This window comes from Salmo salar, chromosome 15 (assembly GCF_965601325.2).
Source record: "Salmo salar chromosome 15, fSalSal1, whole genome shotgun sequence".
Taxonomy (NCBI): domain Eukaryota; kingdom Metazoa; phylum Chordata; class Actinopteri; order Salmoniformes; family Salmonidae; genus Salmo; species Salmo salar.
Genome location: NC_138305.1, coordinates 54,281,055 through 54,300,630, shown reverse-complemented (window position 1 = coordinate 54,300,630; position 19,576 = coordinate 54,281,055). Strand labels below are relative to the sequence as shown.

Sequence of the window (19,576 nt, the reverse complement as noted above, 5' to 3'; positions counted from 1 at the left end):
GGAAATGTTTAACACCCCAGCCATCCTACAATCTAAGCTTGATGCCCTCAATCTCACACAAATTATCAACGAAGCTACCAGGTACCACCCCAAAGCCGTAAACACGGGCACCCTCATAGATATCATCCTAACCAACTTGCCCTCTAAATACACCTCTGCTGTTTTCAACCAAGATCTCAGCGATCACTGCCTCATTGCCTGCATCCGCAATGGGTCAGCGGTCAAACGACCTCCACTCATCACTGTCAAACGCTCCCTGAAACACTTCAGCGAGCAAGCCTTTCTAATCGACCTGGCCTTTCTAATCTTTACCTCCTTTATCTCACCTCATTTGCGCACATTGTATATAGACTTATTTTTCTACTGTATTATTGACTGTATGTTTGTTTTACTCCATGTGTAACTCTGTGTTGTTGTATGTGTCGAACTGCTTTGCTTTATCTTGGCTAGGTCGCAATTGTAAATGAGAACTTGTTCTCAACTTGCCTACCTGGTTAAATAAAGGTGAAATAAATAAAAAAAGGTTGCTATGTAGCTAAGGATAGACAGTGTTCTTCACCCCCCACCTGTCGGGCACTGCTTTCCCGCAGTTCTGTTAACGATGGCATGGCAGGTGTTCGGCAGGTGGGAGCAAAGGGCATTGTGCGCTAGCTAGGACTCCGGTGTACAGGAGGCGGGGGTGACACCGGTAGCTAGTTAGGACACTGGTAGACAGTGTCCTTCGTCACCCCAAAAACTCTGATAATACTTTTATTTACATTTTGACCCACATTTTAGAGGACATCTAGAATATCAAAAGTGTCACACAAGCATGAAGATGGCATGCTCAAGGGGGGCCTTCATGCACAAACTAATGGGATGTTCGAGGGCGAGGAATACCCACATGCAGGAACGACCGGAATTGTGGCCCGTAATCACACACTATTGTGCATAGCAGGTGTTTTGACAGTGTCGGCGGTGGAGCTACGTTAGAGCTGTCAAATCCACAAGAGGGTCCTGGCGTTATACCTATTATGGACATTGCCATTGGCTGCATGGAGTCGCGTTAGTATCAATCCCATGCAGCTGTGTTTACACATTCAAACACGGGAATGTGTGATCTACACCGTCATAGATATCCTCATTATTTGGTTTAATAATATTTCCATATTGCCTACACTTTCTTGTTCTAAACTTTTAACGCGTGTGGGGCCTGTGTGGCTTCGTGATAATAACCATACAACCAATTTGAAAGCTCTAATGAAGTTACACCAAAGATACTTATAACTAACCCACGATAGTTCATCTGCATCTAGCTGCATGAGCTAGCAAGATCCTATTGGCGTGTTTTAGCATGTATTTGCACATTTCCGTAAGGGAACGCCTACTCTGTGTAAGTGCAATAACTCATTTTGCCATATTTGGTAATGAGTTGAAGTTCCATCCAGATGCTTCAAATTTTCACCCCCTGTGATCCATCTAGGTTTCCCTTATCCATATGTGATTACACTTCCAACACGACCAAAACACCAGCCATGTGGGTGTTGGCTATTGAGGGTTAATACTTATTCTGATTGAATATAGGCCCTAGTCAGAACAACTTCAGGTACAGTGTAGTCTGATATGAAATATAAACAATTACATCTAAAATAGACAGTGCATTTCACATTGGATAGCTACACAGATTCAAAGATCAAGATTCCAAATAAAGCTTTGTTAATTAAAAATAAAATGCATACGGCATAGTATTGCCACTGTACCTCCTGGTTCATTTTGGTGCCTAATGAATATGACCCAGTGTGCACTCTGCCTGTGTTCAGAAGAAAGGGCTTCATACACCTCACTCCACCTTTAACACTTTAAGCCCATACCTGCCTCCAACTCTCTGCCTACACAACCCAAGTGTGTTTTAACATTATAACATGCATTTCATGGCTACAGATATGAGTGCTACGAGGCTATAGTCATTTAGACAGGTTACCTCATACGGATCAGATTATGGTTTACCCCAGAACTACCAGAGGCTGACAAAATAATTGCAATGCTGAACAATTCAATACATTTATATGACAAATGTTGCACATTAGCATGTCTTATAATAGGGGTCTGACACAACATGAATGTTTTAGAATATCTTTATTTTATTTTTTCCATTTTGTAGCAAAAAACAATAGGTTTGACCACCGAAACATTGTCTACAATTCCAGGTGAGAAATGTACATGGTTACGCTGTAATATTACAGTGAAGCACCTCTGTATATCTTTATGCTTACAAAGAAAATAAAGACACTGGTATACATTATTGTTTTCTCCATTGAACATTCTCACTCAATTATTGTACAAAAAAGCCAGTATACAGAGTCAATGTACAGAAGCAGTCGAAGTCATTCAGACAACACAATGTGAGAAAGGACAGATATAGATAGTGTATAAGGTCCTTCATGGTCTTATGAGTTAGTCCTCGATAAACATGCAAGTTGTACACGTTACAGAAAAGCCAACAACTTCACCATTGTTGAGAGCATAACCATTGTGCACTGTACGTTTATGGTACCTTACAATGGATTTTTTTGTAAACTCAAGTTAAATCAGTTGTAGTTCATGAAGGGCTGTTTTGACACGATCACAAAGAGATGGAGGGTTTTGCAACACGGATAGTTAAGTACGAATTCCCTGTACATTTCTCATGCCAATAACTGGTGAGGGTGGCAAGCTGTATGCTTACTCTCAAATATCGATCATTTAAGGTGATGAGTTCCAGATAGAGAATAAAGGTCAGTGCATCAAAGTTCCTAAACATGTACAAATGTTCCTTGGAATTGGAGAAAAATGCTTGTCTCTCAACAATTGTGCATGTTGAGCTGCAGTTTTTCTGGGGGCTTAATCTTTCTGTGCTGGAGAGTGTTAACTTGTGTTGGTTGTGAGCTCTATATGGGGTTAATTCACGATAGCGGTTCAATTTTCACGTAAGACCTTACCATTTTCACATTGTTAACTTTAAGAAAGGGAAATTGTTTGCTTGCTTTATACATTAATCCAACTTGATAGGGTACCAGATATGGAATTATTTAAGGAACCCTCAAATATATACTCTGTATATATAATTAATATATTCACAGACATTGTTTTCATTAAATCTTTTTTATATATTTTTGTCAGGATTAATTACATCACCGATATATAAATTACCATTCAGTCCGAATGGATTAAGAAACAAAATGGTTCTGTGGATATAAAACAATGTGGCTGGATATACTTGTATATTGTGGTTTTTCATAATGCAAATATTGAGGTCGGAGCCCCATCTTGTACAGAGGTGAAGAACAGTATTGTACAATGTGTATTTGATCGGCAAAATTAAATATATAAAAATTCATTACATATTTCAGATGAACTTGCAGCAGTAGTATAGTCCAGAGGCATGGCCCAACATCTCAGCAACAGTAACAAGAGTGGCTTTTATGGTATGCCATTTTACAAGTCAACAAATACAGTGATTTGTTTTACGTTCCTTGTGTCTGAGAAACTAAGACCCTCCTTATGAACAACAGGCCTGCTTCCAATTTCTGAGTTTCCATGTGACTCCATACCGCACACAGATTGTACAATCCACTAGGTTTCATTGCATGACTTACTTGTAGATTGTGGTTGACCATTACTGTGCGTCCCCCCCTCCCCATGTAGAGAACACACACATTCAAACACAAAACAACCTCACTCCACCAATCAGCTCCGTCCACCGAGCGTCTTTACCCTATTTACCCATTTGGGGTTCGAGAGGCGTGGTTTGAGCTTTACTTATCTGTCACAACAATGATAGATTAACATGAATTAATTCCATGCAAACAAGGAAGGAGGGAGGAAGCAGGAGCTTCTCCACTCACCGGTGGGTCTATCAGAACTGAGGCGTATTGCCACCTTTCTGGGGCAGTGTTTTAGAAGATGCAAAGTGTGTCATCATCTCTCCTAGACAGTACTCTCCATGACCCACTCTTGGCTCTCGAAGGTCCCCTTGCTCCCTCCCATATCACCCTCCTCGTCACACTGCAGCAGCATGCCATTCACAGACAAGCTCCTCTTAGTCCAGATGCTGCTGATGCGCCGGGGGTAGCTGCACACCGGCGTTGTGGCCGTGGAGGCGCTGGAGGCCATCGCTTTCTCTGTTTGTCGGTTTGTATCCATACAGTCCCCCATGTCAAATGACTGGCTTCTTTTTGGCTTGGAGTCCAGAGGCAGCATGAGCACCCGGCTGAGCCTTGAGTCCATTGTGTGGCCCAGCAGGGGCTCCCTGTCCGTGGGGGGCCTATTGCCGCCCGCCACTAGAGTGCTACTGCTGGAGGATGGCTCCCCCAGGTCTCCCCTACCCCTGGCCTGGCCCGCCCGGAGCTCTAGGGAGTTGAAGGCCCCCAGCAGGTGGTCCAGGTTGGCCCGGGGCTTGGAGGGGGCCGCCTGCCTCCACATGTTGGCCAGGGTGCTGTTGGGGCTGTGAGAGCCACCCCCGGCCATCGAGCCACCCGACGAGGAAGAGGAGGAGGTGAGGCTGCTCTGGAGGGATCCGCATTTAAACTCCACCACCTCATCTTGGATGGTCACTTTGGCCTTGGGTTTGGGCAAGGGCAGGGGCATGCCATTCTGTCCCAGCCGGCCCCCATTGGTCTGTGAGTGGGTGGCACTAACACTGGTCAGCTTGCCGATCCCCCCTGTACCACCCCCCTCATTGTCGGTGGCCTTGTAGCGCAGCATCAGAATAATGATGAAGACGAGTAGCGTCGCCACAATGATGCCACCCACCACCAGGATCATGGTGCCCCCTAGGAACTGGCTGTGGAGAGACTGGCACTGGGTGTAGTCGTCGCGGGTGAAGAACTGGGCACAGCCCACCACGTTGGTGGCAGTCAGGGTGGTGGCGGTGTCATCCCAGGCGGCCAAGACACACAGGTCGTACTTTGTCCCCGACACCAGGTTGGTCACCAGGAAGGCATTGCTGGAGGCCGGGATCATCCTATAGAAACACAGAGCAAGTGTTAAACACGCATGGTGAAAACCTAGTAGATTTGGTACAATTGAATTGATTTGGAGGGATAATGCTATCAACATGCGTCTTTCTTCAACACCATACACGTAATATCAATGCAACGAAAATAAAACTGTGTTTGATTGTTCTTTATGATGTAATTTCCACTAAAAGAAAAAGAGGGCTTCCGTGTTCCTATGTTCATTCCCGAGGAGATGTCAAGTATTGTCTATTTGTGGTTGCTGTTTTAGTCTAACAGACAGCCAGCTGTAATTGGCTTTATCTCTTTAAGCAGTCTGTCCTGCTGCAGCAAACAGACGCTCCATCCCATATCTGAGCCATGGAGATGAGAAAGAAATAAATAACCAGAACACAGAGGAAGAGTGAAAAAAGAGTGAAAGATAGTGAAAGAGAAGATTGAAAACCTTGTGTAACAGCGAGAGCCTCAGATACCTATGTCGCTCAGGCAGCTGCAAGCGCTTTCTTACATTCAGAAGATAGAGTCTCTGAGGCGAGAGACAGGTAGCCTTATAAAACAGTAATGGATGAGACCATCTCACCTGTCCAGAGGAGGGTCTTATACCCCTTAAGGACAGAACAGTCCCTCCAGGATTTTGAGGTTCCCCACATATTTGAGGACTTGCAAATTTGACCAATCACCTCACTATTACCGCATAAAACAGCAAAATCATTACAATATTCCTTCATATAACTGTCCGATCACCACACTACAAAAAGAGGGCTTTTTTTTTTAAACAAAATTGGTAAATCAACAAACTTCACCCACTCAGCGCATTTTTAAGCCAAATTTTACAAAATCATTGCAAATTGCCTAGGAAAAATGTCCGACTTTTGGCACACAACTATAAAAAAAAAGAAAGAAAGGAATCCTGGAGGATCTGGCAGAAGTATCATGTCTGAGAACATAGTGAGTAATGTCCAGGGAACTGGCTTGGAGCTTGTAACATCCTGTCAGTTGCTCGACAACATCAGCCATTCAGTCAAGGTATCTGGCCATGCACACCTGTGTTATATGCTGGCCATGCACACCCATGTAAAATGCTGGCCATGAAGACCCATTTCCCATGCTGGAGTAACACTTTATTTGAACTGTCTGTAATAAATGATTTATAACAAAGCATTTACAAACAGTTTGCTCGCAATTTCTTAATCATTACACCCACAATTGTAAGTGTCAGTAAGCTAGATTTTTACACATTTATTTAAAATGTTCAGTATGTTTCCTTGAATCCTTAAACATCCTGTGTTGTGTTCTTATTCTTTCACAGATTATATGTTTGTTCTAGGTCATTTTAAGTATCAGGTACTGCTGGAATGTCTACCACTGGTCACTCAAAACATTGATAGAGTATTTATCAAGTATAAAAAGTGCCCACTTTAGATTAGGGACAGCAAAAATACTTTAATAATGATTTGAGAATGGTTTATTAACGTGGGAGTAATGATTAATCAAGGTGAACACATCATTTATAAAGGCATTATAAATGGTTTATTATGGACCGTTACAATAAAGTGTTACCAGCGGGCCATGAACACCTATGTAATATGCTGTCCATGCAGGTCCATGTAATATGCTGGCCATGCAGGTCCATGTAATATGCTGGCCACGCAGGTCCATGTAATATCCATGTAATATGCTGGCCATGCAGGTCCATGTAATATGCTGGCCATGCAGGTCCATGTAATATCCATGTAATATGCTGGCCATGCAGGTCCATGTAATATGCTGGCCATGCAGGTCCATGTAATATCCATGTAATATGCGGGCCATGCAGGTCCATGTAATATGCTGGCCATGCAGGTCCATGTAATATCCATGTAATATGCTGGCCATGCAGGTCCATATAATATGCTGGCCACGCAGGTCCACGTAATATGCTGGCCACGCAGGTCCATGTAATATGCTGGCCATGAAGGTCCATGTAATATGCTGGCCATGCAGGTCCCCGTAATATGCTGGCCATGCAGGTCCATGTAATATACAGGTCCATGTAATAAGCTGGCCATGCAGGTCCATGTAATATACAGATCCATGTAAAATGCTGGCCATGCAGGTCCATGTAATATGCTGGCCATGCAGGTCCATGTAATATGCTGGCCTTGCAGGTCCATGTAATATGCTGGCCATGCAGGTCCATGTAATATGCTGGCCATGCAGGTCCATGTAATATCCATGTAATATGCTGGCCATGCAGGTCCATGTAATATGCTGGCCATGCAGGTCCATGTAATATGCTGGCCATGCAGGTCCATGTAATATCCATGTAATATGCTGGCCATGCAGGTCCATGTAATATGCTGGCCATGCAGGTCCATGTAATATCCATGTAATATGCTGGCCATGCAGGTCCATATAATATGCTGGCCACGCAGGTCCATGTAATATGCTGGCCACGCAGGTCCATGTAATATGCTGGCCATGAAGGTCCATGTAATATGCTGGCCATGCAGGTCCCTGTAATATGCTGGCCATGCAGGTCCATGTAATATATAGGTCCATGTAATATGCTGGCCATGCAGGTCCATGTAATATACAGATCCATGTAAAATGCTGGCCATGCAGGTCCATGTAATATGCTGGCCATGCAGGTCCATGTAATATGCTGGCCTTGCAGGTCCATGTAATATGCTGGCCATGCAGGTCCATGTAATATGCTGGCCATGCAGGTCCATGTAATATGCTGGCAATGAACACCCATGTAATATGCTGGCCATGCAGGTCCATGTAATATGCTGGCAATGAACACCCATGTAATATGCTGGCCATGCAGGTCCATGTAATATGCTAGCCATGCAGGTCCATGTAATATGCTGGCAATGAACACCCATGTAATATGCTGACCATGCAGTTCCATGTAATATGCAGGTCCATGTAATATGCTGGCCATGCAGGTCCTGTCACTGGCGTCGTATTGAAGAGACCAAGGTGCAGCGTGTATAGTGCTCATCTTAGATTTTAATGAATGCACTTCAAAACAACAAAATAACAAACACTCAACAGTTCCGTCAGGTATAACAACTAAACGGAAAATAACCACCCACAAAACCCAAAGGAAACAGGCTGCCTAAGTATGGCTTCCAATCAGAGACAACGAAAGACACCTGCCTCTGATTGGAAACCATACTCGGCCAACATGGAAAACAAAACATAGAAATAGAAAACTAGAACAAATTCCCCTAGAACCCCAAAAAAACAAAACACACAAAAAAAACCCCTGCCACGCCCTGACCATTCTACTATGGCAAATGGCCCTTTTCACTGGTCAGGATGTGACAGGTCCAGGTAATATGCTAGCCATGCAGGGCTATGTGATATGTTGGCCATGCAGGTCCATTTGCAGAAAATAATCCCATACCTACTGTAACATATGGTGGTGGATCTTTGATGTTATGGGGCTGTTATACTTCCACTGGTTCTGGGGACCTTGTTAAGGTCAATGGCATCATGAACTCTACCATGTACCAGGACATTTTAGCCAAAAACTCGGTTGCCTCTGCCAGGAGGCTAAAACTTGGCTGTAAGTGGACATTCCAGTAAGACAATGACCCTAAGCATACATCAAAATCCACAAAGAAACGGTTCATTGACCACAAAATCAACATTTTGCAATGGCCATCTCAGTCTCCAGACTTGGTGCACAAAGTATTGAAAACAGGGGTGCCAATAATTCTGGCACATCTTTTTTAGATTTTTTAAATGACAAATAAAATTTAAAAAAAAAATAATCTCAGAGAAATTCTATTAGATTAAAAGAATGTGATGTTTTAAATATTTTGGAGCATACAATATAGCTCAGTATTTGTAATATTTATTGTATACAGTCTTATTTGCAAATCTTTATCAAGGTTGGCAATGCTTTTAGATGTGCCCGTATAATCATCAACAGGGACGCTGTGGAGAAATTGGCTGAAATTGGCAAACCACATGGACACTGTGGTGAAGAAGGCACGACAGCGACTCTGTAGCCCTTTCCTGCAGTCAAATGACCAATATTTATCAACAGGGTCGCCGTTGAGAAATTGGCTGAAATGGTCCACCCCACAGACAGTGTGGTGAAGAAGGAGGAACAGTGCTTTTTCAACCTCAGGAGGCTGAAGAAATTTGACTTGGTCCCTAAGACCCTCACAAACTTTTACAGATGCACCATTAACAGCATCCTGTTGGGCTGTATCACCGCCTGGTATGGTAATTGCACCACCCGCAACCACAGAACTCTCCAGAGGGGGCACATTGCCTCCACTCAAGGACACATACAGCACCTGATGTCACAGGAAGGCCAAAAAGATCCTCAAGAACATCAACCACCCAAACCATGGTCTATTCACCCCGTTATCATCCAGAAGGCCAGGTCAGTACAGGTGCATCAAAGCTGGGACCGAGAGACTGAAAAACAGATTATATCTCAAGGCCATCAGACTGTTAAATAGCCATCACTAGCCGGCCCCCACCCAGTACCCTGCCCTGAACTTAGTCACTGTTACTAGCCAGCTACCACCCGGTTACTCAACCCTGCACCTTAGAGGCTGCTTATCTTTCAAAGATAATTCATAAAAATCCAAATAAATTCACAGATCTTCATTGTAAAGGGTTTAAACACTGTTTCCCATGCTTGAACCATAAACAATTAATGAACATGCACCTGTGGAACGGTTGTTAAGACACTAACAGCTTACAGACAGTACGCAATTAAGGTCACAGTTATGAAAACTTAGGACACTAAAGAGACCTTTCTACTGACTCTGAAAAACACCCAGCATCCCTGCTCATCTGCGTGAACATGCCTTATGCATGCTGCAAGGAGGCATGAGGTCTGCAGATGTGGCCAGGGAAATAAATTGCAATGTCCGTACTGTGAGACGCCTAAAACAGCACAATAGGGAGACATGATGGACAGCTGATCGTCCCCGCAGTGGCAGACCATGTGTAACAACACCTGCACAGGATCGGTACATCCGAACATCACACCTGTGGGACAGGTACAGGATGGTAACAACAACTGCCTGAGTTACATCAGGAACGCACAATCCCTCCATCAGTGCTCAGACTGTCCTCATTAGGCTGAGAGAGGCTGGAATGAGGGCTTGTAGGCCTCTTGTAAGGCAGGTCCTCACCAGACATCACTGGCAACAACGTTGCCTATGGGCACAAACCCACCGTCGCTGGACTAGACAGGACTGGCAAAAAGTTATCTTCACTGACGAGTCGCGGTTTTGTCTCACCAGGGGTGATGTTCGGATTTGAGTTTATTTTTGAAGGAATGAGCATTGTACTCTGGAGCGGATCGATTTGGAGGTGGAGGGTCCATCATGGTCTGGGGCGGTGTGTCACAGCATCATCGGACTGAGCTTGTTGTCATTGCAGGCAATCTCAAAGCTGTGCGTTACAAGCAAGACATCCCCCTCCCTCATGTGGTACCCTTCCTGCAGGCTCATCCTGACATGACCCTCCAGCATGACAGTGCCACCAACCATACTGCTCATTCTGTGCGTGATTTCCTGCAAGACAGGAATGTCAGTGTTCTGCCATGGCCAGCGAAGACCCCGGATCTCAATCCCATTGAGCACGTCTGGGACCTGTTGGATCGGAGGGTGAGGGCTAGGGCCATTCCCCCCAGAAATGTCCAGGAACTTGCAGGTGCATGGTGGAAGAGTGGGGTAACAACTCACAGCAAGAACTGGCAAATCTGGTGCAGTCCATGAGGCACTGCAGCACCTAATGCAGCTGATGGCCACACCAGATACTGACTGTACCTTCTGATTTTGCCCCCCCCCCCCTTTGTTCAGGGACACATAATTCCATTTCTGTTAGTCACATGTCTGTGGAACTTTTTCAGTTTATGTCTCAGTTGTTGAATCTTATGATTTTACAAATATTTACACATGTTAAGTTTGCTGAAAATAAACGCAGTTGACAGTGAGAGGACATTTTTTTCTCATTTTAGTTTATATACAGTATTCTACTGTATTCTAGTCAATGCCACTCCGACATTGCTCGTCCTAATATTTACATATTTCTTAATTCCGTTATTTTACCTTGAGATTTGTGTGTATTTTTGTGAATTGTTAGATACTACTGCATTGTTGGAGCTAGGAATACAAGCATTTCACTACACCCACAATAAAATTTGCTAAATATGTTTATGTTACCAATAAAAATGTATTTGATTTGTTTCACAGTAGGTTTGTTTAAGACTACCAAGAAACGCTCTGCGTGACCCTGATTTATCTCACTGCAATAAAAGGTAAACCTAAGGAGGCTGAAGAAATCCGTCCTGTCCCCAGGGGCCCTCACAGTATTCTACAGGAGCACTAGAGGGAGGTACGCTCAGCCGAACGCACCATTGGGCGCACACTGACTGCTCTCCAAGACACCTACAACACCAGGTGTCGCAGGAAGGCCAAGAAGATCATCAGGGACCTCAGCCACCAGAGCCACGGCCTGTTCTCCCCACTTCCATCACTCGGACACGGGCAGTACAGGCAGGAGCATCATGGCAAAAACTAACAGACTGGCCAATAGCTTCTACCCCCCCACTCAACAGACATCTACCCTGCCCCCACCCAAATAGACATTTATCATGATGAATAGCCCCGTTTCTCTGTGCGCTGCTCTCTCCTCTGTCCGTGACTGATTGATTTTAAACATATTTGTTGACTGGTTTATTCAGATGAATTGAAATACAGAACAAAGTGGAACTCAAGAAAAACATCTGCCGGTGCTTATCATGGGGAGATAATCAAAAAATGTGGGCTGCAAAGGCAATTTGGACAGGGCATGAGGCCATAACATTAATCACAGAAAGAGAAGGAGAGGAATAGTCCTTAAACATTGCTTCTGGGAAGGAAAAGGAGAGGGGAGCCACAGTATTGTCAGTTACAATTTCAACACACTTCCTCATTGGCAAGAAATAGACCCAGTGAAAACAAACAAACAAATCATTATTTCAGGCTAAAATCATTTCTTATTTGGCTATCTAATCTCAATCGTAGAAACACATAATCGGGTCTAACGGTCATCTCTCGCCGAACTGCGCATGTGCAGGCCATCAAATCAAAGGTACTCTTTCGATATAAAGTTGTTTTTGATGAAAATGTAAACGTGTCAGTTTGTCACTTTCACGAGGTTGGAGTAATAACAAGTTCAACTACTTAACACCATGGCTCGAATCTAGGTTGTACCCTTCGATTTTTATAAAATGAGCAGCTAAGGAAGAATTTTTCACTTCTCTCATTGACTTCCCAAACCCAGGCCTGGTCTGTTTGGTCGGTTTCGCAAGCATTCACGGAAGCCTTGCGATGTTGCACCTCTGGGTTTAGAAGCATAGCTCATTCTTGTCATTGATTTCTTAAGGCGGCCTCTCTCTGTGCAAATACAGACAAGGTCATGCCAAATGGGTTTATTGCTCCATTGATTTAGCCTAAACATCAGGGTGCTGGGAAATTTGATTATGCTTTTATAAGCAAAAATCCCTAATGGACTCTGCAGTCCCTGCTAGGGCATTTCTTGGGAGATGCTGCTGCACTGTATTGTACTGTAGCGGCAGCGGGGAGATTAAATGAGTCGTGACTTTCGCCAGTGTCTGTGTCCATACCCTTGAGTGTATATCTTGCAATAAAACTTCCCGCTATACTAACTATAATTGATGAATGAAAAAAATAAATAATAGGGTGATAGGTGAGGGGAGCACCTATGGGATTTGTGTGTGGATTTTTATTGGGGATAGGGTAGGGTAGTGCCTTTTTTTCCTGGTTTACATTCACAATTTTGCAGGTTTTCATATAATTTATTCTATCCTAGCCAACTTTGACCATCTGCTTGCATGCACCTCCCCTATCAGGGGTTTTTGGTACTTTCCACATCACCAGCCTGTGCCACAGTCTCCACATGGGTTGCCGCCGTCAGCTCAGGGCTCATATTCATCACGCTGGCACAAGAATCGGGTGGTGGACAGCACATGGTGCTGAAGTTATCCTAATTCGAGTAATTCATTTCAGCAGTCTTCATTTTAATTAAAATTAACTAACAACGAGAGGACTTTGTATTGGAGCCTATTTCTTCCTATTTAAGAAATAAAATGTAAGCCTACCTGTTGACAGACTGAATCATGGGCTATCCATACATTTTTTGTCCAATTCCTCTCATAGTGTCACCATTCATTAATTACACTACATGACCAAAAGTGGACACCTGCTCGTTGAACATCTCATTCCAAAATAATGGGCATTAAAATGGAGTTGGTCCCCCCTTTGGTGCAATAACAGCCTCCACTCTTATGGGAAGGCTTTCCACTAGATGTTGGAACATTGCTGCGGGGACTTGCTTCCATTCAGCCACAATAGCATTACTGAGGTTAGGCACTGATGTTGGGCGATTAAGCCTGGCTCGCAGTCGGTTTTCCAATTCATTCCAAAGGTGTTCGATGGGGTTGAGGTCAGGGCCCTGTGCAAAGTTGGAAGCACATAATCGTCAAGAATGCCATTGTATGCTGTAGCGTTAATACTTCCCTTCACTGGAACCAAGGGGCCTAGCCCAAACCATGAAAAACAGCCCCCAACCATTATTCCTCCTCCACCAAATTTTACAGTTCGCACTATGCATTGGGGCTGGTAGCATCCGCCAAACCCAGATTCGTCCGTCAGACTGCCAGATGGTGAAGTATGATTCATCACTCCAGAGAACGCATTTATACTGCTCCAGGGTCCAATGGCTGCACGCTTTACACCACTCCAGCCCATGCTTGGCATTGCGCATGGTGATCTTAGTCCTGTGTGTGGCTGCTCGGCCATGTAAACCCATTTCATGAAGCTCCCGACGAACAGTACTTAGGCTGACGTTGCTTCCAGAGGCAGTTTGGAACTCGATAGTGAGTGTTGCAACCGAGGACAGAACATTAATACTCTCTCTGGCAGGGCAGAAATTTGATGAACTGACTTGTCGGAAAGGTGGAATCCTATGGCAGTGCCACATTGAAAATCCCTGAGCTCTTCAGTATGGTCATTCAATTGCTAATGTTTGTCTATGAATATGTGCTCTATTTTATACACCTGTCATCAACAGGTGTGGCTGAAATAGCCGAATCCACTCATTTGAAGGGGTTTCCACATACTTTTGTATATATAGTGTACCTGTGTCCGTGAAGGGTTTGGTCTGTTAAGTTAAAACCAGTGCTCAAATTGAGAGGGTAGGCCAAGTGAGGGTATGCCAGAGCCTACTTCTTGATAAAGACAATGGCAAAAAGCATACCCCTTTTAAGCTTAAGAATTTGAATTCTGATTTTATAAAGCTGTCTATAACAACGCTTTCCTCCGCAATGCTTTATGCTAGAAATTAGCTGAAAAATGCACAAGACAGACGTGACTCTGATGCATATGATGCATATGGGGATGTCTGATGCATATGGGGATGTCTTTAGTTCGTGTCTATGAAATTCAGCTACGATGCTGAGCTACGAAGTTCTTTAGCCGAGTAATCATTTTTATTTTATTTTTTGGCAAGTAATTTAATAGGCCTACAATTCTGACGCTATCAATTGAGCTAGGCCTATTCACATTCTTTAAAAGAGAAGATATTTAAACCCAGGCAGCTCTGATGGACGCACTCATGACCTTCTCTTGTTGGGTTACACCTAGGAAGAGTAGCCAGCAGTTAAGGATACTTTTTTTTTGCTTAAGTCCTCTGTCTGGGGTGGAAAGGTAACTTTTGAAATTAGGCTACAATGCTTATAATCAATCATATGATGTCTCAAATTGAATTCTTTGCAAACAGCGACTGTTCTGTTACAAGTCAGTTAGGATCACCACTTTTTTAAGAATGTGAAATGTCAGAATAATAGTAGAGAGAATGATTTATTTCAGCTTTTATTTCTTTCATCACATTCCCAGTGGGTCAGAAGTTTACATACACTCAATTACTATTTGGTAGCATTGCCTTTAAATTGTTTAACTTGGGTCAAACGTGTTGGGTAGCCTTCCACAAGCTTTCCACAATGAGTTGGGTGAATTTTGGCCCATTCCTCCTGACAGAGCTGGTGTAACTGAGTCAGGTTTGTAGGCCTTCTCGCACACACTTTTTCAGTTCTGCCCACATATTTTCTATAGGAATAAGGTCAGGGCTTTGTGATGGCCACTTCAATACCTTGACTTTGTTGTCCTTAAGCCATTTTGCCCCAACTTTGGAAGTATGCTTGGGGTCATTGGCCATTTGCGAGCAAGCTTTAACTTCCTGACTGATGTCTTGACCTGTTGCTTCAATATATCCACATACTTTTCCTACCCCATGATCCAATCTATTTTGTGAAGTGCACCAGTCCCTCCTGCAGTAAAGCACCCCCACAACATGATGCTGCCAGCCCCGTGCTTCACGGTTGGGATGGTGTTCTTCGGCTTGCAAGTCTCCCCCTTTTTCCTCCAAACATAACGATGGTCATTATGGCCAAACAGTACTATTTTTGTTTCATCAGACCAGAGGACATTTCTCCACAAAGTACGATCTTTGCCCAATGTGCAGTTGCAAACCGTAGTCTGGCTTTTTTTATGGCAGTTTTGGAGTGGTGGCTTCCTTGCTGAGCGGCCTTTCAGGTTATGTTGATATAGGACTCGTTTTACTGTGGATATAGATACTTTGTACCTGTTTCCTCCAGCATCTTCATAAGGTCCTTTGCTGTTGTTCTGGGATGGATTTGCACTTTTCGCATCAAAGTACGTTCATCTCTAGGAGACAGAACGCGTCTCCTTCCTGAGCGGTACGACGGCTGCGTGGTCCCATGGTGTTTATACTTGCGTACTATTGTTTGTACAGATGAATGTGGTACCTTCAGGCATTTTAAAATTGCTCCCAAGGATGAACCAGACTTGTGGAGGTCTCCAATTTTTTTTCTGAGGTCTTGGCTGATTTCTTTTGATTTTCCCATGATGTCAACCAAAGAGGCACTGAGTTTGAAAGTAGGCCTTGAAATACATCCACAGGTACACCTCCAATTGACTCAAATGACTAGAGTTGCATTAAATGCATTTATAAAACCATTTTTTTTCGGGACCCGCAAATAAAACTATAGGTGCATGAAATGCTCTATTATAAAGCAGATTTTTTTTTTCACCCCCTGATTGTAATAATGAGGTAGGTAGGCCTAATTTGGTGGTAATCATTGTTTTGGGTTAATTCAATGAAGGGGGAGAGTGCTGCCATTTTTTTCAAGTACAACGGGAGAGTCATGTGAAAATATTTTTTACGTTACAGACCCTGGTCCCTTAGGCTACTCATATCTTACATTTTTCACCCCTTCTTCGTGGTGTCCAATTGGTAGATCCAGGAGAGGTGAAGGTCGAGAGCCATGTGTACTCCGAAACACAACCCTGGCAAGCCACACTGCTTCTCGACACACTGCTCATTTATCCCAGAAGCCAGCCGCACCAATGTGTCGGAGGAAACACCATCCAACTGACGACCGAAGTCAGCTTGGAGTCGCCCGGCCCGCCACAAAGAATCGCTAGAGCAGAGTTCGGCCGGCCGGCCGAACCCTCCCCTAACCCGGACGATGCTGGGTCAATTGTGCACCGCCTCATGGGTCTCCCGGTCACGGTCGGCTGTGACACAGCCTGGGATCAAAGCGGAGTCTGTAGTGACGACTCAGCACTGCGATGCTGTGCCTTAGACCGCTGTGCCACTCGGGAAGCCCAGGCTATTCAAATGTAAGAGAATCCTGCTATGAGCCCATCAATACACAAAATGTTCACAAATGGAGTTCCTAAATCCAAAGTTAATTTTATTTATTTGAATTGTTTAACCTTTATTTAATTAGACAAGTCAATTAAGAACAAATGATTATTTACAATGACTGTCTACCAAGAGGGAAAAGGCCTCCTGCAGGGATGGGGGAAAATAAAATAAATAAATACATGTAGGATAAAACACACATCACGATCCCACAACACTACATAAAGAGAGACCTAAGACAACAACACAACATGGCAGCAACACATAACAACACAGCATGGGAGCAACAGAACATGACAACAACACCGTAGCAACACATGGCAGCAGCACAACATGGCAGCAGCACAAACATGGTACACACATTGTTAGGCGCAGACAACAGCATGAAGGGCAAAAAGGTAGAGATAACAATACATCACTCGAAGCAGCCACAAGTGTCAGTTATAGTGTCCATGATTGAGTCTTTGAATATAGACACAGAGATAAAACTGGCCAGTTTGAGTGTTTTTTGCAGCTCGTTCCAGTCGCTAGCTGCAGTGAACTGAAAAGAGGAGCGACCCCGGGACGTATGTGCTTTGGGAACCTTTAACAGAATGTGACTGGCAGAACGGGTATTGTATGTGGAGGATGAAGGGTTGCAGTAGGTATCTCAAATAGGGGGGAGTAAGGCCTAAGAGGGTTTTATAAATAAGCATCAACCAGTGGGTCTTGGGGCGGCAGCGTAGCCTAGTGGTTAGAGTGTTGGACTAGTAACTGAAAGGTTGCAATTTTGAATCCCCAAGTGTCCTGACAAGGTACAAATCTGTTGTTCTCCCCCTGAACAAGGCAGTTAACCTGCTGTAATTGAAAATAATAATTTGTTCTTAACTGACTTGCCTAGTTAAATAAAGGTAAAATAAATTGTGCCGAGTATACAAAGATGGCAAGTTTACAGAGTACTTCTGCATTGTTCAGGGTTTTAGGCTGGGTTTTTGTAGAAGCACTTTGTGACGTCAGCTGATGGAAAAAAAAGCTTTCTAAATAAATTTGATTTGATATAGAGTGCAGTGATGTGTCCTATTAGGAGCATTGGTGGCAAATCTGATGGCCGAATGGTGAAGAACATCTAGCCGCTCGAGAGCATCCTTACCTGCCAGTCTATAAATTACTTCTCTGTAATCTAGCATCGGTAGGATGGTCATCTGAATCAGGGTTCGTTTGGTAGCTGGGATGAAAGAGGAGCGATTACGATAGAGGAAACAAAGCCTAGATTTAACCTTAGCCTGCAGTTGAGCCTTGATTTGGAGGTGTTTCGAGCAAGGTTAAGGGCAGAGAATAATTATTGGACTTTAAGAAAGCTTTGTTGTAGAGTGTTTAACACAAAATACTGTATCATCTGCATATAAATGGATGAGAAGAGCTTCTGACTGCCTGAGCAATGTTGTTGATGTAAATTGAGAAGAGCGTGGGGCCTAGGATTGAGCCTTGGGGTATTCCCTTGGTGACAGGCAGTGGCTGAGACAGCAGATGTTCTGACATTACACATTGCACTCTTTGAGAGAGGTAATTAGCAAACCAGGCCAAAGACCCCTCAGAGACAGCATTACTCCTTAGACCCACAAGAATGGAATGGTCTACTGCATCATAAGCTTTGGCCAAGTCAACAAAAATAGTCGCACAACATTGCTTAGATTCAAGGGCAGTGGTGACATCATTTAGGACCTTTAAGGTTGCAGTGACACATCCATAACCTGAGCAGAAACCAGATTGCATACCAGAGAAAATACTATAGACTATAGATCAAGAAAGCCAGTCAGTTATTATTATTGACAAGATTTTCCAACACTTTTGATAAACAAAGCAAGTTAGTAATTGGCCTATAACAGTGAGGATCAACTTTATCTCACCCTTTAAATAAAGGACGCACCGTGGCTGCCTTCCAAGCATTGGGAACCTCCCCAGAGAGGAGAGAGAGGTTGAAAAGGTGAGAGAAGGAAGGTAACCTTAAAGAAGAAAGGATCTGAACCATCTAACCCAGATGTTGTTTTTTGTGTTGTTTAAGGAGCTCCTTTAGCACCTCAGACTCAGTGACCACCTGCAGGGAGAAGCTGTGTAGCGGGGCAGGGGGAAAAGAGGGAGGAGCATCAAGGGCTAGTCGCATTAGAAGGGCTGGGAGGTGAGGAAGTGTTGGATGTACAAGGAGGCATGGCTGAGTCAAATAGGAAGTTATTCTCCAGGTCTTTCACCGTTTTCCAGAACATCTTGGGGTTAGACCCACAGAGAGAAAACTGCTCCTTAAAAGTAACTTACTTTGGCCTTCCGGATAACCTGAGTGCACTTATTTCTCATTTGCCTGGGCGACAGTCAGTCAGCCTGAGTTTTTGTGTGCCGAGCTTTTCTCCAAATGGTGTTCTTGAGGTGGGGTGACTCTGCCAGATCACAGTCGAACCAGTGGCTGACCCTGTTTTTAATTCTGTTTGGAATCATACCTTTGGGAATGGTAATAATACGAGAGAGATTTAGAGTGTCCCATTGTCTTAAGACTTGGTCAGGTGGTTTAAGCATGTCCTAGTTTAGGTCAACTACTGAAGTAGGATAAATTGTGACTTAGTGTAAGGGGTCAGGAGGGAGCTTAAGGCAGGTAGGGTACAAGGCCGGTGCTGATGGTGGACAATAACACCCAGCAAATGTCAACAAAGAGCCATTTGAAAGCTTAATGCTTAAAACCAGCAAATCAAATTGTTTGGGGACAAACTTTGTGGAGAAAACCGAACACTGAAGGTTTTCCTTGGTAAAGATTGCCACTCCACCCCCTCCTTTGGAAGATCTGTTTTGCCAAAAAAGGTTATAACTAGAACAGTTAACATCAG

The 19,576-nt window shown here is 43.9% G+C and overlaps 1 protein-coding gene across 1 annotated transcript in view; it reads right to left on the bottom strand.

Moving 5' to 3' along the window:
- Positions 1-2,107: 2,107 nt before the first annotated feature.
- The window catches only part of LOC106596863 (leucine-rich repeat and fibronectin type-III domain-containing protein 2), a 198,221-nt gene continuing 180,752 nt past the window's right edge, over positions 2,108-19,576 (bottom strand). The window contains exon 6 of the mRNA XM_045695816.2: positions 2,108-4,981. Within this exon, the coding sequence (XP_045551772.2) occupies positions 3,946-4,981 (1,036 nt within the window). The 3' untranslated portion in view covers positions 2,108-3,945. The remainder of the gene's footprint in view (positions 4,982-19,576) is intronic.